General features: G+C 40.1%; 1 protein-coding gene across 26 annotated transcripts in view; it reads left to right on the forward strand.

The window, feature by feature from the left end:
- Positions 1-20,939, forward strand: part of CREB5 (cAMP responsive element binding protein 5) — a 397,793-nt gene that overhangs the window by 62,343 nt on the left and 314,511 nt on the right. For 23 of the 26 annotated variants that reach the window (XM_070264732.1, XM_070264748.1, XM_070264740.1 and 20 more), the window contains 2 exons: positions 9,076-9,147; positions 15,484-15,577. In XM_070264732.1, coding sequence (XP_070120833.1) covers positions 9,094-9,147; positions 15,484-15,577 — 148 coding nt within the window. In that variant the 5' untranslated portion in view covers positions 9,076-9,093. Of the gene's footprint in view, positions 1-9,075; positions 9,148-15,483; positions 15,578-20,939 lie in introns of those variants that run through there. The other 3 variants (XM_070264750.1, XM_070264749.1, XM_070264745.1) reach the window with 2 other exon arrangements.

Here is a 20,939-nt window from a genome sequence, read left to right on the forward strand (position 1 = left end):
TAGGAGGCCAATATTCCCCTAATAAGTATTCTATGAGCTGACGGCTGATGGGACCAGCGACATTAAAACAAAATTTAGAAGCTTGTGGTGTTCTCTACTTAAATGTAAAAAAGAAAAGAAAAACATGCTTTTTTTGATGGAGCTATCCTCAGCAATAATATAAAATCAACAGGCAATTATCAGGGCGAAAAAGTCTGTGGGCAAGAGCCATGTTTCTACGCTGGGCCAATGCTTTCTTTTGCTCCTGTTGAGTCAACACTGCTTAAAACGGTGTGGTCAGTTAACTGGAGAGTGGGGACTGGAGGTAGCCAAGCCAGGTAATTCATCTGAAAAAAGTCTACTCCAGCTTACTCATCTGTCTCCTCTATGGATTGAACCTGAAAGGGTATGCTTATGCTTGGTTAAAATTTTGGCCACAGTCCCCAGCCCTCCCTCGCTCTGAGAGGGAATGGTAATTTCACATACCTTTTTGAATATTCATAAAGTTTTTATTGGCATCGAATCGAGCCTCATCCTAAGCTTAACTTTCTTGGGGTTTTTCAGGGCTCTGTGAGAAGTATACAAAGGTGGCTATGCATTTAGTCCCTTATTTCCATTTTCTCTCCTGTATGCTGACTGTTAAATTATTGTCTCACTCTTATTATTGTTCTTATTCTCATATCCTTTTTATCTGTAACCTGGGTGGCATGGGCCAGGGGGCTGTGGGTGCAAAAGCTCCACTGTTGGCAGTTGGGCCAGGAGACTTTGGTGTTGCACAGGGTTGCCCACTCTGAGTATTTCACAGCCTTGACCCCCCACCCATTAAATGCCAGTGGACCTCTAGTGATGGTGGCAACTAGCAATCGGCTTCCCCTATTCCCAAATCCCCTTACTGGGCCATGCAAGGAAATGATGCCACCTCTAGGAAGCTGGGTGAAAATATGCCTTTTGCTGGTATTTAGAAAGGAAACCTTATTAGAATGATGGCAGCATCTTCAGGGGACAGAAGATTTTTGCCTTAGCATGGCCTTTCAGTGACCTGCTAGTGCTGTCAAATGTTCACATGCTTGACATTTGAAGCATAGTGTGTTAGGAATCTGAATCAAGTCTTGGAGTGTATTTTTACCTTGTATTCAACTGACACCATGAGATGTAGCAGGCTCTGAACAGAACTGCCGGCTACTTTAGATAGAACTTGGGAACGCCTAGCTTTCTTCTGGAGTCAAGGGGAAAAAACACCCAGTTTGATATGATCATTCTCAAACGTCTTTTAATAGTAAGTCAGTAATAGTAATCTTAAGATTTAATAGTAAGATGAAATAGCTTCTTACCAGGCCCTGGAGAAAGTGGAGAGGTCTGGAATGCTCTCCACCATGTTTATACACAGTCTTACGTTTTTATAGCTCAGATTCAAGCAGCAGAAGAAAACTCTTCAGATGTTTTGTTAAAGATCACTTCAGCCTATACATTTGTTGAACCAAACATATATTGTTGCTGGAGATACAAGGATACTTATAGAGAATAAAGATACAAAGATAACAGTTCTCTCCAATAGAAATCATTTGAATGTGTGAAAAGAAAACCAAGACTAGAAAGTTGTGATTTTTCAGAATATTTTAAAATATTCATTTTGCATAAAAGCAGTTTAAAAACCAATGCACCCCAAACATACTAAAAATTATCCAGAGGTAGAGTAGTCCCATTGAGAATGTGTTAGAGTTCTAAAGAGGCAAATATTACTAAGTAGAGCAAAAAAGGAGAAGAACTGTGTTGCTGACTTTTTCCCGATTTTCTAAAGGCAAGCTGCTTTTGACCAGGATGAAGAATATACCCATTTAATTTCTTTGCTATCATAGTTTTCCTGTCAGGATTTCATGGGGCAATTATTTTAAATTGCAATAGAAGACTTTCTGGAAAAGTAAAGATGACAATGTCAGTGAAACCTCTGATCAACTTGTTCCACTGTTACTTTTTTTCTTTTCTTTCCTTTTCTCTTCACTTTGTTCAGATCTGGGGCAGGTAAGAAGAGAGATTTGCCTCCGTTCAGCATGTCTTCTGAGGTCGTGCTCAGTCCCATTAGAAATAAATCAGGTGACTTGGTTACATTCAACATTTCCTTCAAAACCTGAGAATCTCTCACTAGTGTTTTGTTAACCACACACATATCAAATAAACTTTTCTTAGAGATGGGGTGTGTCCTGCAAAAAATGTATTGTGCTAGATGGGAGCAAGAAGAGTAACAAGGGCCTGAATACACACAGGAAGGCACAGACACACTTACTACAGCGACTTAGCCAACAAAAGACCTAATGCCCAACACCCAGGCTGAACAAGTGTGTTTGGAACTATCGAAACCGCAGATAAGAAAGCTGTAAGACAGGATTGTGTGAAACATACGTAGAAATTAGCCAGTAACTTTAAAAAGAGGCCTCAGCTCCAAAGAAACATATGGAAAACTTAAAAAAAAGAAGAGAAGAAAGAAAAAGGAATTTAACATATGAAAACCCAATCGCACTGGAATGTTTTTTCATACACAGTATAGACACCACATAGATAAAACCACAAACCTCTGCAGAAGTCCAGGAGAGGACGTGAGCCCCCTGCACTCTCTCCTGTTAGGGCCTCCATCGGGAAGTAAGGCCCCGGTGAGTTTCCAGAGACAAAAGCCGTTTGGAAATCCTTCCTCCTGGGACGAGTGGGCCTGGTTTGAAGAGAACTCTGGATGGTCCCTCAGCATGATGCAGTGTGTGAAACAAGACCCAAGAGGTCTTTGATTCAGGTTGTGAGATTCTGAACTTTTGGGATCCCAGTGGGTGGTGAACATCTTTTAAGGACAATGATTTTTGGGTTTGGATGGAATTGTAGTTGAATAACTGCGGTGGTCCATGTAAAAGTTAGGACTTCCGGGGAAGAGTTCTGGCTGTAAACTGCCCAGTCACACACCCCATTCTCGCCAAGTTCGGCTGAAATTTTCACTTAGGAGGACCAGTGCCTCTCTTGGTCTTGTTCCCTGTGTAAATCTCTGGTTTGAAAACTTTGCAGCATTTAAGGCGTTTCAAGCTTGAGGGCTGAAATGTCACTTTAAAAGCAGGGTTAAAAAGGTCACACAGCTGCAAATAATAATAGCCCAATGAAATTCAGATTCTAGCTGCAGCCTGCTTCAAGAATAACACTGAAACAGGAAACAAGCTTACTAGATCTTTTTACCAGTAAAGCTAGTAAGAACACATCTGATAAAATGTGTGTGCGTGTGCGAGAGAGAGACAGACAGACAGATACACATACACAAAGAGAGACAGAGAAAGACATACATCACAAAACAAATAAAGACACAGAGAAATAGACATATGAAGAGAGAGAGAGAATTTGAGAGAGAAGATAGAGAAAAACAAAGACAGTGGGAGATACGCACAGAGACGCAGAGAAGGATACAATGACACAAAATAATCGATTTTTTTGGACTGAAATTCAAAGGTGTTTTTGATTTGAAATTGTGATATTCAAGTTTGAAAAATAAAGATATATTTGAAATAAAAGGATTTACTTTTCTCTTGTTTTGCAATTAGATTCCTTTATTTTTTCAAATCATGTCTCTTTGAATGGTCTTGTTTTACAAAAATGGTCCTGTTTTACAGATAAGCATATAAGATAGTGAAAGATACAGTGTCCCTCCCAAAGAAGTAAGTCTTTGCCCTAAATTAAATATGTAATTCCTTTCCAACAGCTAGCCATGTGTTGGAAGAACTGTCTTGCATCCTTGCTTTTAAAGTAGAATCAGGCATCTTAGAATAAAATAAGTTAGACTGTGTTGTTGGTGAATTTGTGTTGGGTTATTGTTGTGTGTGGCTCTTTGCCTTTCTGACCAATACGTTGAGAGAAATATTTGCTTTTTTTTCAGAAACACAGAGTACACATTGGCTGTGCCCTTAACTAATTTAGTTAATAAACAACCTTTGCCCACAGAGACAAAGTAAGACTGATCTGGACTCTCACACAGTGTGGCTAACTCAGGGGCCTTCTGTTTGTCAGCTGTCCTTGGTGCGTTAGGAAGGACCAGTTTCCTCCTCGAGAACCCTTTTTGGCAGTCTAGTAAGCTCACCAACGTAGCAAGGTCTGTTTCACGCGAGTCCTGCCAAGAAGGCCCTTTCCACACTCACAGTAGGGCAATAAAAGCCAGCAGATGTTGTTAACATCACTATTAAAAGTCAAGCCCCCCTTTCAGATCTGTAACGCATTCATATCCAGACTAACAATACCAGAGCTGATGGGGACGTATCAATATTATTATTAGTGCTCGTTTATATTTAGATTCAGTTTGCGGCTTTGGCATTCCCATAAATTACGTTATTGATAAAAGTGCATGCCAGATTTTCAGATTCAAACATTTTTAGTGTCTTCCTATTCCAAATCCCATGTCACTGGATGACTCTCTCTGCTTTTATTGCGGGAGATTTGTGCCATCCCACGAAGACTGGAGTTTAAGGTTATCTAAAGATCAGTGATGGCTTCCCATGATTTGGAGAGGCAAGCGTCACTCTTGGATGGCTACAGCAAACCAGATGATGTAGGGTTTTTCCCTTTTGGGCTCAATTGTTTCCCTTAAGTTTCAAATATATATTTACAGTATTTTGTGTAGACTATCCAAGTTTTTAGTAATATTTGTTTTTTTGTGATATTTGCCCTTCATGAAATGATGATTCCAAGTATATCCCTCAATGCCTGGCAAAGCATTTGAATGGATTGCATCAGCCATTGTGGAACATTTCCCATTTTAGACCAGGAGGAATTTGTGGGGTCAAACGCTGAACAATGAAAGAGATTCTTGCTCATTGTGAAGCCGGAGGAATCCAGTGGCAGTGGAGGGTTTGAATTGTAAATCAAGCCTGTCATCTCCTTGTCAACTACTAAAAACTTCGGCTCACTTTCTGCACTATGAGGGTTTGTGATTAGAGTTTGGTGTTGTTCTCCAAAACTTTGAAGGGAAATAAGACTCATGAGGCATTTGTTCTAAGTGAGCCTTGAATCTGAACTTTGGAAAAGAGGAACGAGAAATAGTATTATTTAGAAATTCTTAAATGATTAGATAGTGCCTGCCACAGTTATAACTGTATCTAACCAAAGTGATGGGGTCATTCAGTGTTTCTCAAATGTGCTCTGCGGGGGTCGTAAGCAGCCCACTCGTGGCTAATAGACTGGACTTCAGTGGTTTCAATGTTTGTGACAATGTGAGCAGACTGAATTCATAATGAATTAATATATTTACACGTGAAATTTAATGAAAACTAGCTTGACCTCATAGTTTTTACCAAAAGCAACTTTGAGTTTTTTCCATTAAATCTGGTGAGATTTCTTCTCTGACCATAACCGGGAACAGGTGGAATGAGTGGCCTGCACAACCTCTGGCCTTGCTGAAAACTTGGTTCAGGGCCAAAAAGTTTGAGAACCACTGCCTTAGGAGTAGAAAAAAGACAAGTTGTTTGGGATGGTTTATTGTGATGATTCAGGGTTCATTATCCATTCCACAAATATTTATCGAACGCCTACTATGTCAGCTCTGTGCAGTGGAGCCTGGGGTATGGCGATTGCCAAGCAAAACTTAGTTCGTTAAAACATCCCAGCTAGTAAAACGACTGCATGGGAAATGAGAGGAGGAGGCCTGACTGCTGAGGACCAAATGCAGAACAACCTGGCTAAACTCAGGTCTGAGTAATTTGCCCCATATTTGATGGATGATAAAAGAATATACACAGGGCTTTAGTAGGAGTCTGTTTGAGAGAATAATTATTACAATATGTGCTAGAAAAGAACCGTAATAATAGATCATAAAAATAGATCATGGCTTTGGACTAATACACCAGACCAGATCATAGTAGTTGGTAAAAGGAATGAAGCCTGCGTGGTGGAGTCGTACCATTTAGTAAGCGATCACAAACACCCACACAGAAAGGAATGAACAAGGGCGTGCTCTCCACAGAGGGCTAAATGTGGGAACTGCAGAGCATCAAAATAAAGCAATTGAGGTTCACACACTTATATCTACACTCCCACTCACCTCAGCGCTTATTAATCACTTAAAACTCATTTTATTTTAGCAACTGCCATTTACCTTAGGACTTTTATTCCAGTATTACGTTGCCCAAACATTTGGTCCATGGGATCCATAGCATGTAATAACTTGATACAGATCCATTTATGTTTAAAAAATAAAATACTAAAATGACAGTAGTAATTCAGTTGAACATATTGATGACTGAACTCAAAACTATTTGAGGGCAGACTGTGTTTCTCTGATCAGTCATGTTCCTCTAAATGTAACATGCGTACTCTGAAGGCTCAGTAAGACAGACTAAAACTACATGGCTGGACCTTGTTCTGTCTCCAGATTCCACAGTATTTGCCGCAGCTCATATGTAGATTGGAACCAATAATTAAGATAACTAATGTTGATATCCAGCAGAATTGCTGAACTATTACATTATGGGCCTGAATTTACAGGGAAAGTCAGCATTTTGGTGGACTAGGTTTTGGGATAGAGTTGTGATTATGGTAGAAAAATACTTTCTCTTCATACTTACCTTGTAGAGACTGGTCAATCTCTTTCTTCACTTGGGCTTATTAATGAATCTCTTTTAACCTTCAGTGGTAACACTTCCAATCTTGACTACTTCTATTAGTTGGACAATAATCTAATTATTATCACTAATGACTACTTTCAGATGTAGGCCCTAAATATAGTTATATGGAACTTTCTCATTTTATTGTCATGTCATCTTGGTGTTGGTTAGTAATATAACTAATATTGGCATTCTTTCCTTACTTAAGCAACTAAAGCTTTTACGTGGTGTCCAAGAAAGAATCACCTTATAGCAAATTCTCTTTTATAAATGGAGAATAGTTAATATTAAAGTGACATTTCAGTAACACTTGCCCACAGACCCTCCCTGCCTCCACACACACAGTTAAATACACACTTTTCTGCATGATTCAGAAATGTCTTACAGGCCTCTTAACTGATCAGTGTAACACAGCAATGAAGGAGCTGAAGACTGACACTCATACCCCTGTTGTAAAGGAGGGGAAACTGAGGCCTGAAGTGATTACAACACCTGGCAATGGTCAGACAGATCATGGCCACAGAGACAGAAAAGTTCCAGGAAAGCATTTTTAAAAATTTACTAGAAAAACAAGGCATATTTAATTAATGGATAACCCACTTACTCTGTTGTTTATTCTATCTTAGATCAAAATCATGTTCTCAGCTTTAAAGTCTCCCTTCATTTTGGGGCTTAGACGTAAGTTGTCAGCATTCACAGGGGAGAGGAGCAATGTTCTCTGATAGATGATGGCAAAATCAAACGAATAATGAGATAGGAGACGTTATTTTAGTTGCTCATGGCTTTCCTCAGACAAGGGCAAGTGGAAAGCTCCTAAAGCTATTTGTGGGATTTTTCTTCTTTAGAAAGAATATAATAGAGTAAAAGAGTTAGAATATTTACTTAGAATTGTGTTTAGAATGTAATAGAGTAAAAGAGTTTAAACAATATGCCTGATACAGGAAAGCTGTAAAATTATACTAAGTTACTGTATAGATGGGTGACCAGTGGGAAGTCATTCCAAATGGGGAGTGAAAAGGGCATTACTTGGTGAAAATTGTACGATGTGGAGGAATTGTGTTGTGAGCAGAGCTTACATTTTAAAATTTGGTTTTTTTTTTAGTATCTGAGGAGGAGTGTTATCTAAGGCAAATCTTTTCATTTTGTGTTTCAGAAAAGTGAAAGTATGCATCTATTTCCCCAGAAATAGTGTGAAATATATCAGTGTTTGGGGGAAGGGTATAATGACATGCAAATTAGAATTGGCTTTTTTTTTTCCAGGATAATAAAGCTTCCTTGGATCGAGGGTTATATTCCAAGGGCGAAGGTGGCTTGGGACTCCTTTGGAATCACCAACAAGTAGCATTTTAAGGAAGCCAATTGCTTCCTGTGCTTAGAGACAAAGCAGGAGGTTTTAGTCCCATAACAGAGCCGTGTCCCTCCAGCAGCCCATGTAGCCTCTGTAAACTCAACTCTAAAATTAGCAAAAAGTATAATTTAGAAAATGACTTAAATTGTGGAACTTAAATTTGCATAGTCCTTAAGATATTTTTGAAAATTTTATGTCACTCTATAGATTAGTAACCACAAAACCATACATACTGTACTTTTACTGGCTTTTGGGGGGATTTGCAAAGGTAATTTTGATTATGATCAATTTTTGCCTAATGAACTTACCTAAGAACCACCTATAGGAGAAAAGACTGTGCTCTAATTTAAGATGGGACTAGATCCTAACATAAAGTTTCTCCCTGCAAAGCTGCCTTATTCCAGATAGCTTATCTAGATCAGAGGAGCAGTAGCCTTAATCTAATATTAATTTTAAGTTAGCCTGTAAAACCAAATGAACGAAATATCCGAGGTAATGCTTTTTGCATTTTCTGATTTCTATTTACCCCTGCATAACTTGGATAATTTCTGTTGAGGTATCATGGAATGCCTGAGATGAAGGGGAATTTAAGACCATGGCTCACCACCAGGGGCATTGCTAAGCTGGCTTCAGAGCTAAGTTTTGTCTCTTGGTCATACTGATGGTTGGTGGGGTGATCATGGGTGAATCATATAACCTGTTATCAGGGTTGGTCCTCACATTGATGGTTACCTGCTTCCTGCCCCTTCTCTTACTGTCCTAAGTAGCCAACCCCAAAGGACCTGTGTAAGCTTTGCCTTGGAATCTTCTCACATAGGTGGGGACCTACCTGGTAATAACACCCACCAGGTGATTTTCCACGGGCAGGATTTCTGCTGCAACAGTCCCATGATACTTTTCTTCAAAGTGTAGCAAATATGCACTCGAGAAACATAACGGGAACTCGGACTGCAGGGAGAATAATGAACTTCAGCATGGCGGGACCCGTGTTCATGTTCATGTTTTTCTCATCTAATTTGGGAATTGGAATAGAGAGGGGGCTCCGAGTGATTGCCTTTCTCGTGCTTCTCAAGTAGAAGCAGGAAATATTCATGGATTTCTGTTTTCCTTCCTCCCTCTGCCCCGACCCTTCAGATTTATGAGGAATCCAAGATGAATTTGGAGCAGGAGAGGCCGTTTGTCTGCAGTGCCCCAGGCTGCTCCCAGGTGAGTGTGGGGGTCTTCAGTTCTGGCATGCAGGGGATGCACTTACCTTCCAACAGGGAAGCAACTGTCACTTGGCAATCATGTCTGCTGTGGGCTTTCCTTCCTCACCAAGATACCTTCAAAGTTCCCCTTACCACCGTCATCATCATCATCTTCATCACTATTATTATTTTCCACTTTGAATAGTTTGAACCGCTTCCCTCACAGCCTCTGACATGTTGGTGTTGGCCATTTCCACTGATAACTTTCCCCTGGAAATAAGCCAGATGCATCCTGCCCACCAGATGTTCAGAGTGGTTACTTCTGAATGGGTGAAGGAGGGTGCCTGCTTTTACAGTAGCCACATGGATACTGGGCCTTTGGATTACTGGTGAAATAGCTCACCATCAGAGACCAAATTCTGTTTTGTTTCATTTTCCCCTTTGAGTAAAATAAACCCCTAAAACTCTTCTAGAACCCACAGTTTTTCCATTTGTCTAGACTTTAAGGGGGGAAGTTGGCCTGCTGTGCTGGATTAAACCTCTTTTAGCCTCTGGTGATCCATCAAGTGGAATCGTTGTGAGGGTTAGAGGAGGTTCTGTGTGCAGAGTACTTAGTATAGTGCCTGCACAGAGTGCTCAATTATGTCTGTTGTTGCTACTACCACTGCAGCTGCTACGACTACTGTTATACTGGAACCGATCTCTTTGAAAGAAATTAGAAACATCCATTGTCTAAAATCAGAAGTTTGCATTTTTCCTTTTGGAAATTGATGGTGACTTTTTCTACACTTGATCTTTTGGGTATCTCCACATTGCAGTCATTGGAAAATGACCTACATGGTCGCTCTCATGCTAAGACCTCCATTTTATGAGATATGGCTTAGAACAGAGCACAGACTTCTTTCCAATGTGAGTAGTTATGCTCTCTTTCCCTAAACTGCCCAGTAGTTTCGAGAGGATCAAGCCCCATTCTCCTACCTGTTTATGTGGTGGGGTTGGCAGCACAGCATGGAGCAATGTCTGGAAGTCAGATGAGTGGTGATGTCCATTTGGACCCTCTTATTACCTATCCCCAGAGAGTTTGTGGAGGGTTCTGGGAGCCTTCTGGAGGGAAGATGTCATAGAAACATGAGACATTATTGCTGGTGCTGCCTTGTGGTATTGCTGGTGATATCAGCCACTGACTGACAAACCAGAGTCCTTTGCTTGAGTTCTGGCAAGTTCTCCATGGGCTTTTGTGTGAATGTGGATTTTCAACTTATGAGTAAGAAGAAAAGCAGTAGAGAAAATTATTTTGAACTTCAACTATTTTTCAGCAAACTGGTTTTAGAGGTCATTTTGAAATAGGAAACACTGGGAAAACACAGATAGGTTGATAAGTTACCGGGAAAAATTCTGCTAGACCAGAACTCTCCATTGTGAATGCAGAAAATCACCTTATCTAACTGAGGTAAAACTGACTCCCACTTGGTTTCCTTAAAGAGAATTCTCAATAGTCAAAGAGAATCAGATGATTTGAGCAGTTTGCTCTGCTTTGGCTGTGAAAATGCGACATTAAGTTTTACTCAATTCAAGTCACTCAACACATTTTGGGGGAGCCTACTTTGTGCATAAGACACATGTATCCTGTTCCCACAAAGCTGCTAGTCTAGATATCAAACCTATAACCACATGATCAATCCATCAACTAATTAGCAAACTGCTGTTTTCCATGGAGGAACAGCACAGACCACCTTGAACGATATCATAGGAGGACTTACCTTACTTGGGGAGGGTAATGGGGGCTCCTCTATGGAAGGGGCATTGAAGGGAATGGGATCCTCAAGAGACCCAGCAAAGGGCAGAGAGGGTTCATAGCGATTTCAGATTCCAGCAGGGTCCGGGCTTGTAAATGGCAGTAGAAGAGAGCCTTATATGGAAGCGGTTGTTAGCCACACCTAATATTTAGATAAGTCAGAGAGAAGAGAACTGCACGTAGATCACTGGACTGTGTGGCAGAATTTCCCAAGCCTGGCACTATTAACATTCAGAGCTTAATAATTCTTTGGTGTGTGTGTGTGTGTGTGTGTAGGGGGGGTTTGTCCTGTGCATTACTGGATCTTTAGCAGCATCCCTGACTTTTACCTACTATATCCCAGTAGCACTCCCTAGTTGTGGAAACCAAAAACGTTTCCAGGTGTTGCTGAATGTTCCCCTTGGGGGCCAAATTGCCCTTGGTTGAGAATGACTGCCCGATGGTTTGCATTTTGGCATTAGCCTTGTTTCTTTTGGGATCTCTTCCTTTTTGGGGGTCACCTACTTCTAATTGATGCTCTCCCACTCTATTTAATATATTGCTATGAGCCGTCTTTTCTCCTTTTTGGAGTCAGGCAGGGTATAAATAAATAAATGCCACAGACGTGTGGTCACTGGTGTCAGACGCTGCTGGAGCTGGGACAGTGAGAGGCCTGAGTGGAGGCTGTTGGGCTTGGCAGTTGGGTGCTTGCAGGCGACCTATGAGAGAGGAGTCGGGGTGGGGGCCAGATTGGAAGGGATTAACAAGTGAGTAGGTGGTGAGGAAGTGGAGGTGGCCAGCATAGAGGACTCTTTCAGGAGAGCTAGGCAGTGACGGGAAGCAGAGTGATATAATGGTAGCCTGAGAAGGAAGCTGCTTGAGAGAGGTTCTTTTTAAATTAAAGGCTAGCCAGGCTGGATTTAGTCAAGGGCAAGGAGGAGTGCGCATGCTCACTTGAGTGGCCGCAGCTGAAACGCCAAACCCCAGAAGATACGGGGTATAAAGGATCCTGCAGAGGAATGGGGGGTCCTTATTCCTCTGTGATAGGAGGGAATGGAAATGGAATCTATGAAGTTACACACAAATTCCGAGGTGGAGGTAGTAATAAAGGTTGAGGGGGTGCCTTTCCGATGACCTTGAACTTCTCAGTGAAAGAGCAGGTGATTTCTTTGAGAAAGCTGAGTGGACTGACGAAAAGGTTGGACAAACATCAGAATTGATGGTTCATGTAGTTTCTTGGTTTCAGGGTAAAATTCCAAGCCTCTCCCCTCAACCCCCTGCCAAATTGAAATATAAAGATGGATCTAAAATTTGATGTCTCTGTTTAATGTGGTAGTGTTTCTTTTTCTTGGCAAGCTGTTATAAAAAAAGGTGCATCATTCAATGGAAGAGGTATTAGAATTGAGAAAATGCAGTGGCTGCACAGTGATTCCAAGGGTGTCCTGGTGGGGTGTTAGCAAATCACATTCGAATCTGTTGTGATCATGGCGTTTACTTTAGCGACATTCCATAGCTTGGGAAGCTGCATGGAGAAGACAGGATAGCTGGGAATTAGAAAGGGGAGTAAATATGAATTATCAGTGCATGAGCTGTGTTGGGGGTAATGGATGATTTTCCTCCCTTTTTCCCTCGTTGGAAAGAAACTTTGCTTTGTTGAAATAGCTTATGATACCTGGGAGGTTTGTTTGTGTTATAGCTTCTTATACATTATCTTTGTCCCAGAAGTAAAAAGAACCAAACTTCTCTCGCTCTTTCTGATCTCACAGAGTCCGGTGTTAATTTCACTGTTCCTTTGCCCTCTGCATTAACCATGTTTTGAGTTCCGGTGGCCTCTCTCAGCTCTGTGTCTGCTGCAGACTGTAATTTTGGTTATTTACAATTTACTGCTATTTTCCTACCAAATTAAAAAATACCCCACAGACGTCCTATATTATCTCTTTTGGAAGGTAATTATAGTTAATATGAGATATGGAAATTGTTATTTTTATAAATACATACTCTGGTTAGTATTCTATTTTAGGCTATTATTTTATGGGGTCAAAAATGGCTTACAGATACAAAATGAAGGCTGTTGTCTTTTGTTGGTTACATTTATCACAGAAAAAATTATAATAAGACTTTTGACAGAAAGACTAAGAAGTTTAACCTCTGTCTCTAAGCCACACGTGGTAGTGTCACATATTTGAAGCAATCATTATATGGTGTTATAAAAAACCAAGAAAACTGATGAAGCTGCAGCAAAAGCCCACATGTCATTATAAATCAGACTTCTATGTATTCAGAAATCTGGCATAATTACCATGCTTTGCAAATTCTATACTTTGTAATTTATATGATACAAATGACAAATAAAGAAGTGATATTTATTCGAAGATCTGCTTTCGGAATCTTCCTAAGGCTTTAGCCTGGTGAATCCCCTCATTCTCATGCATACAAATCCATACCATTTGTAGAAAAGATTTCTACTTTGTACGCAATGGTGAGCGGTCTAGTGGTTCAGATTTGACTCTCTCACGAGCGCAGCCCGGGTTCATCTTCCCATCAGGGAACCACGTCACCTGTCTGTTGGTTGTCGTATTGTGGTGGCTGTGATGTTGAAAGCTTTGCCACTGATATTTCAAATACCAGCAGGGTCACCCGTAGTGGACAGGTTTCAGTGGAGCTTCCAGACTAAAACAGACTAGGAAGAAAGAACTGGCCACCCGCTTCCAAAAAAATTGGCTGTGAAAACCCTATGAATAGCAACAGAGCATTGTCTGATGTAGAGCAGGAAGGTGAGAGGATGGCACAAAAGACCAGGCAGGGTTCCGCTCTGCTGCCCGCAAGGTCACTAGGAATCAAAATCTAATCAGCAGCACTAACAGCAACAAATACAGTGGTAATTGATCCTTACAATGACTGTCCTGAGGAACTGGGAACTGGGAAAGATTTTCTAGTTTGTCGAAGATTTGGAAATATTCAGCAGCGTTTATTGTCTTTTGTTGTCTTTTCATTTGATTTTGATAAAGCAGATGCTCTGTTAAGTTCAGTTATTAAAACATCCCAGTCTGAGTCAGGATAGGCCAGGATCTGCTACAATAACAAAATACCACAAAGCTTCAATGGCTTAAAACAGCAAAGGCTTATTCCAATTGCCCAGGCAGACATTTTTATTGTAGATTGGCAGGATGTTCTTCATAATCCTTGAGAATTCAGGAATGCTCTTTATAATCGTTGAGACGAGTAAGATGATTGAGAGGCGACTATTTCTAATATTCTCAAAAGCCATGCTAAAGGGGAGGAAAGGGAATTCTATAGAGTCTTGTGCCAGGAATTAGATGCTTGCATCTGAGTGACGTGTCTTATGACTCACTGGGCAGAACTAGTCACATGGCCCCACTCAACCACAAGAGGGCCAGGAAATCCAATCCCACCAAGAGACCAGGAGTCAGACAGCTGAAAATATTTGGGAGCAGCATTTTTGACAACCATAATGTCATTCTGTGAAAATTTAAAATAAAGTGTTGATTTATGACACTGTACAGAGTATAGAATACTAAAGATAATTTGTCATGTTACTATATATCATATGTAGAATTATAAAAAATCAGATAATGAGCGTGCAAGGTCTTCATAAACAGAAACATACCATACAAATGTCCTGGTGTACATTTGTAGCTATATATGTCAAATAATGAAACATGACATGTATTTCTTTCCCAAAGTCTGACATGAATAAAAATTTTTTCTACTTCATGCATGTCTCCTGCTTTTGGATAATCTGTAGATAATATCTAGCATACTTATTATGCCTTAGGCTTAATTTTACACTATTATATAGAACAGTAACTAGTGGAGAAGAGTTCCAAATAGTTTTGCAAAACTCCAGTGCTACTCGGGTCTAAATCCACTTTCCTGTTTTGGACATGGTTTTCTCATATGTACAGGTAGAAATGGGAGAAATTTACTTTTGTCATGCTGTCACTGTTAGTTATTCTTTGTGATCATAAATGAACATTCATTTAAACACTTTTATTCTTTAAAAGCATACATATTTCTGTTGTATATATTATTTTAACACTTTCAATATTGTTCATTTACTTCTTTCTGTTTTATCCTTTAACTAAACACAAATTTAAAGTGTACCCTCAGATGCAAACCTCTAGTTCTTAAGGAAATATCTGGTTTACTAGTCATCGCAGTTGGTTATAGATTCAGGGACTGTCTAAGAAGCAGAGGCCTTTAAAAGGAATTCCCAGGGAAGGTGTGGGAAGTCAGAGATGATGTTGGGCAAAGATCTCTTATGTCTTATTAGTATTCAGCCAGATTTTTCTGCAACATCGTTAAGCCCCTGGTAAAGTATAATAGAAATAATGATGCATATATTTGGGTGTAATTCAAAGGAACATCCCAGCACATTTGCTTGCATAAAATAATTTGTCATTTTACTTATCATGCTTTCACACTTTTTAAGAACTAATTTTTTGTTTTGCCTGTCACGTTTGCAATGCTGAATAAACCTTTTTCTCTATGATGGCAAATATATATTACAAGACTGAATGGCTCCTCTCCCCTCTCCCTTTTTTTCTATTTGTCTGACAGCGCTTCCCAACAGAGGACCATCTGATGATTCATAGGCACAAGCATGAAATGACTTTGAAGTTTCCCTCAATAAAAACAGACAATATGTTATCAGGTAAGGAGCCATCAGGCAAAGAGGCTTTGGGTGATCAGATCAGCCACATACGAGACACTCGTTCTACTTATTCCACGGGCAAATTCTGTGCCTTGAAAATATACATTTCTAAGGTATAGCAGAGACTTAAAATAATGGTAAGCAAAAATGTAATCAGCTAATGCAGTGTCTGCTCAAATAATTGAAGAGCTGTGACTTTTCATTTTCAGGAATATAAAATATTTATTACTATGAAACTTGCTCGATATAAGTATTTTTAAAAATCACATGCTTAACATCACTCAAGTGAAAAATCTTAATTGAGCATCTGTAATGCACACCGCACTGTTCTGAGTGCCATGGGAGATGCAAAGACTGATATGGTTCCTGTTCTCGGGGACATCACAATACAGTGTGCATGTGGAAGTTTAGCTAGTATAGAGGACTGTCTGTGAGATATATCGAATGAGTATTCTAAGGAAAATGCTATGCGACTTTAGTAGAAGGAGCCGTCTATTTGCACTGAGTGGTCAGTGATGGTTCCCTTAGGAAACATCATACCTACCTCGCAGGTGGGAGATTCAATGAGATAATGCATGGAAACAGCAAGTGCTCAGCAAATGCAAGCAGAAATAAATAATAAGAAGAATTAATCCAGCAATTATTTGCCCTCCTTCCCATTTGGATTGGCGATGTGGTAAATTAGAAAGAGTTCAGGGCCAGGAGTGAGGAAACTTAACTCCAGCCTGGGATCTGCCTCCACCAGCCAGGTGACCTTGAGCAAATTAATGAACCTTCTGGGCCTCAGTTTCTTTGTATGTAAAATGGGAATGATTTTATCTGCTCAGTCTATTTCACAGGCTTATTGTGAAGACCCACTGAAAGAACGTAATTGAAAGCATTTCGTAAACCTCACAGGGTAACTGAAGCTTTTCCTGCTACCCTTCTTCGGCTGGAAATATTTCACCTGAGCCACTGTCTCCCTGGCATCGTGAAAGAGATAATATGCCCATGAACATGTTTTAAATGATATCAGAAGAGAAACTGACTGTCCTGGCAGGTCTGGCTCATATAATTTAGCATTTCTATGGCACTTAAATTTTACAAGTATTTTATTATCCCTATTATTAGTAAATCCTTTAAGAGTTTTGTCAGACAGGTTATTATTACAACCCATATTTTACTGATAGAGGAGGAGGGGCACAGGGAGATGGAACAGCTTTCCCAGGCTCGCCAGCCAGGGCGAACATGAAGGCCCTTGATCCTGTATTCCTAACCCACTGACCGGCACCGGCTACTGCATTGTTAGGCTTCACCAGCTTATATACACAATCCAATGCTCCCTGTGACAGAGCTGTCCACACATCTTCACAAAGCCACCGGTGACTTGTTAATAGTGCACATGTGCTGTGGTTTGGAAGACTCTCCAAGTTCCAAAGGCAGCCTCCGCCTTTCTCTCTACCACCGCCTGCCACCTCTCTCTCAGCCTGTTTGTTTTTATTGAATGAGCCGGCTCTTCAGAAATCGTTTGTCTTTCCTTAAGTCTATAACAGAGATTCAGAGACTCAAATTTATAAGAACTATAAAAGCCTAGGAGAGTTAGGAAGGACGGCCTGTCCTTTTGTTTTTATCATTTATTATATTCTATAAAATCACATGTGGTGTAAGTTTTTAGTTCGACGATGAACATCTACACACGAATATCAAGGTCATAGACTTTGCAATTCCCAATATTTAATTTCATGAGTTCTCTCTTTATTTTTCCCAAATTGGATCCCTAAAATAGGCTGCCTGGTGGTAGGAAAGTGGGAGGTGAGTTTTAAGGAGGTGTCTGTGTGGACATACCACTACTAGAGTTGTAGGTACCAGCACAGCATCTTTCAGGCAGGCCGCTAGGATGGCCCTACAAGAAGCCCCAGGGGCAGGTCTGAAAGAAAGTAGCTAATGATGTGTGAACACTTCTATGTATTGCCTATAAACAGGTCTTTGATTAAGCTCTTTCAGCTTTTCAATTGTTCTTACCAGATCCTGGTTAGTTTGAGGCTGTTGCTGCCAATAATTGGTAGTGCCAGGTGGAAAATTATTGAAAGAAAAGTCACTCTAATTTTTATGATGTCAAACTGGGAAGAAGAAAATGAAGGGAGAAATAAATATCAGGAAAAATAGCATGAATAATATATTGGCATATTTTCTTTCGCTTTCTCACGTTTTATGTTGAAGCTGGTATGAGGCCATTTCCTACTCCCAATGAAATTAAGTGCTGGATTTTAAAACTTGCTGCCCACTCTGCATGTTTGTAGTCTCATAGAATTTTCTTGCTGGAACAGAATACAGAGCTATCAGTCCAGCTCTGTTACTTTGCATTTAGGAAACTGAGGTGTACGACACGGCGTATGCCATTGCTGTCCACCCTGAATTATAATAGGCTATCTATTGGGTATTTTTGCTTTGATAGTTTTTTTTCCAGGGAAGAATTCAATATATACTTACTCAAACCTCATTTTAGTTTTAGCATATTAGATTGTGATTGCAAATATGACTGAAGTTTTGCTTCTCTATATCTTGATTTATTTAGATTTGAATTTATCAAAACCTTCAGAATCTCCTTTTATTAAAAATATGTTCATTAAAATTTTATTTTGTACTGTACTTTAAGCCTATTTTTGTGGCCTATCATGAAGATGAATGATTTCATACTGTTTGAAATGTAGTAATAATAAAAATAGTATAAACCAAGTCTTAAATCAAAAAGCATCATCAGGCAAAAATCTTCAAGTCCCTCTTGGGCCGTTTTTTTCAAGCAATATTCAATTACACAAAATTTCATTTCAGATGAATTGGAGTTTGACATAGATTAAGAAGATAAAGTATGGTAGGTATGTACATTACTAATTTCAGGATATCTGGTTAACCTGTATTTTGGAAAATCACTTCATCCTTCATTAATTGCAAATATTACAGTTAAGGATGTTATTAAGATGCCATAGATATACTCTTCAAGGATAAATGTCCGAAGAGTTGTAAGATCTGAAATAATTTCATAGCTTTGCCGTAAAGTCCATTTTATTTAGGCCAGGTAAAATTTACTACTCAAAATGACTGTAAATGATCTTTGACATGCCACCAGGCAGGGTAGTAAAAGTGACAGTCATGGGGTTTTATTAAGATGAGTCTGCTTTTATGGGTAGACAGTAAACATAAAACCTCCAATTCTAAAGGGACACTCCTAGTAGGGGCGAGAATGGGAGTGGTGTTGTGAGGGCAAAGACATACAGCTCCTCCCACTTGGTCCTTCCATTCTTATTTGGTTCATGTGGTACATTTCCAGAGTCCTCATACGACGATGAACATGACTCTTTCCCTTCAGCTATTCTCATTCTGATGGAAGATAATTTCAAGGTGAGGGAAGTTGTGAAATCAAAGGGTTTTAGATGCCAAGTTTAAAGTGGGAATCCACTGAGGATAATATGCTTCCACACACTGGTTGTTATTATGTGACACAAGATCCATTTGGTTTGAAAATCATGATCAAATTTTAGTTAGAAGTAAAGAGGATGATGTTTGGGTCTATTTTAATGGTATTATGGCTAGGCATCCAGAAATTCCCAAATCTTGCTCTGTCAGAAATCCCCACCCCTACTTATTTACAGGGTTCCCAGGTTCTGTACAGGATAAAACCAGAATGGGAATCAAAGCGCAAGTTTATTTGTAGCTGGACAAGCAAATAACATTCCAAATGAGAACTGTGCATGCGTGTGTGTGTGTGTGTGTGTATTGGTGTGTGTTGGGGGAGTGTGATGGAAACGCCGACTTAGAAGGTTATGGATTTTGCTTCAGGAAAGGGAAGATGAAGTTCAAGAGTCTTGTGGACCTTTCCCCAAAGATAAAACCCAGTCAACATCTTAGGTGGGAAGCCTGAGAAAGAGACACATGGGACCACGCCTTTAAATGCCTAGTAATCCCACCACCAGATACCATAGCCTAATTAATGCTGTAGGCAACTAGTGAGTGCTTGGAGGGGAAGTAGGACCGGCAATAGCTGAGGTGTGGGAAGAGGGGCTAAGGTTGCCTCTCCACTGCCACTTATTCATTCATACTACAAACACTTATTGAGTGCCTACAAGAATCCTATCATGCTAGGTGCTGGGGATGCCGCACTGAACAAGACAGATGAGGTCCCTTTTCCATGGAACTTACTACGCTCTATTGGGGAGGAAGAGAGAGAATAGACAAAAGGAAAAAAACCCAGAATAAATAAGTAAGAAAGTATCAGTTAGTGACAAGTGCTATGATGGAGATAAAACATGACAATGTGACACAAGTGGCCAGCAGGCTGCCTAAGGGAGATCAGGAAAGGCCTGTCTGCATGGGTGGCATTTCAGCCAAGCTCTGATGTTCAGCAGTCTGGGCTCAGGAGTCCTTTCTCCCTGACTTCTGAATATGGTGAGACTGGAAGTGATAGAACCACAAGACCAGATGTGCTGTAGCTGACTGTATCTTGAGCTGACACATGGAAGAGAGGTGGGAGAGACTGACTTCCTTATCACCATCTGATACAGAGCATCTGACATAAATGACAATATAGTCCTTCAGAGCCTGATTGTATCCCTGGGTTAGGTCTAGAATTGGGGTCTGTCTCTAACTCCAGGATCTAACCCTAATTCTCACCATGGAGGACAACAATATTGTTCAATGAAGTAGAACATTTGTCTCCAAGAGATTGATCATGCTCAACTAGACAATCTCAGAACCCAAATCCATTACTCATGGCTCTTTGCTACAAACCCTACTCTGTCATTCATGGGTATTTGAAGGGGGAAGCCAGGGAAGATGACATATCCTATTCTGAAATCTTTTTGAAATGAACTGGGATATAAAAAAACCCCATTTGAGTAAGTAAATAAATCATTCTCCCAGACACACACACAGCCTGTACTTACCTCCTCGTCTGTTGATGGTGAGGTACACAGTGCCTTCCCACCATGTAAATTAACCAGATCTTTATGGAACAGACGGTGGTGGAGATGGCCTGCACCAGAGGGCAGCATGATCATAACCATAGCTACCATTTATTGCCTTATCTTACGCCTGTAATTGTGCCCCCTGCTTTACATACATTATATCATTTAATCCTGGCCACCTTTTTCATGTGAGGAAAGCAGGTCAAGAAGATAAGCAGTTTGTCCAAAGTCCCTATCTGTCTATAATTTTCTTACTGTACACCTCGATTTGGTGAGCTACACATGCGAAGAACACATTTTGGTCTTAGATTGATGTTTGGGTATAAATCTATGAACTGCTTTTTCTTATGTTATTGGCTTATCTCTTCAATAGTCATCAAATGGAGAAAATAGCCAAAAGTTTTTAGAAGATTATGCTAACA

This window comes from Equus caballus, chromosome 4, assembly GCF_041296265.1.
Source record: "Equus caballus isolate H_3958 breed thoroughbred chromosome 4, TB-T2T, whole genome shotgun sequence".
Lineage (NCBI taxonomy): Eukaryota > Metazoa > Chordata > Mammalia > Perissodactyla > Equidae > Equus > Equus caballus.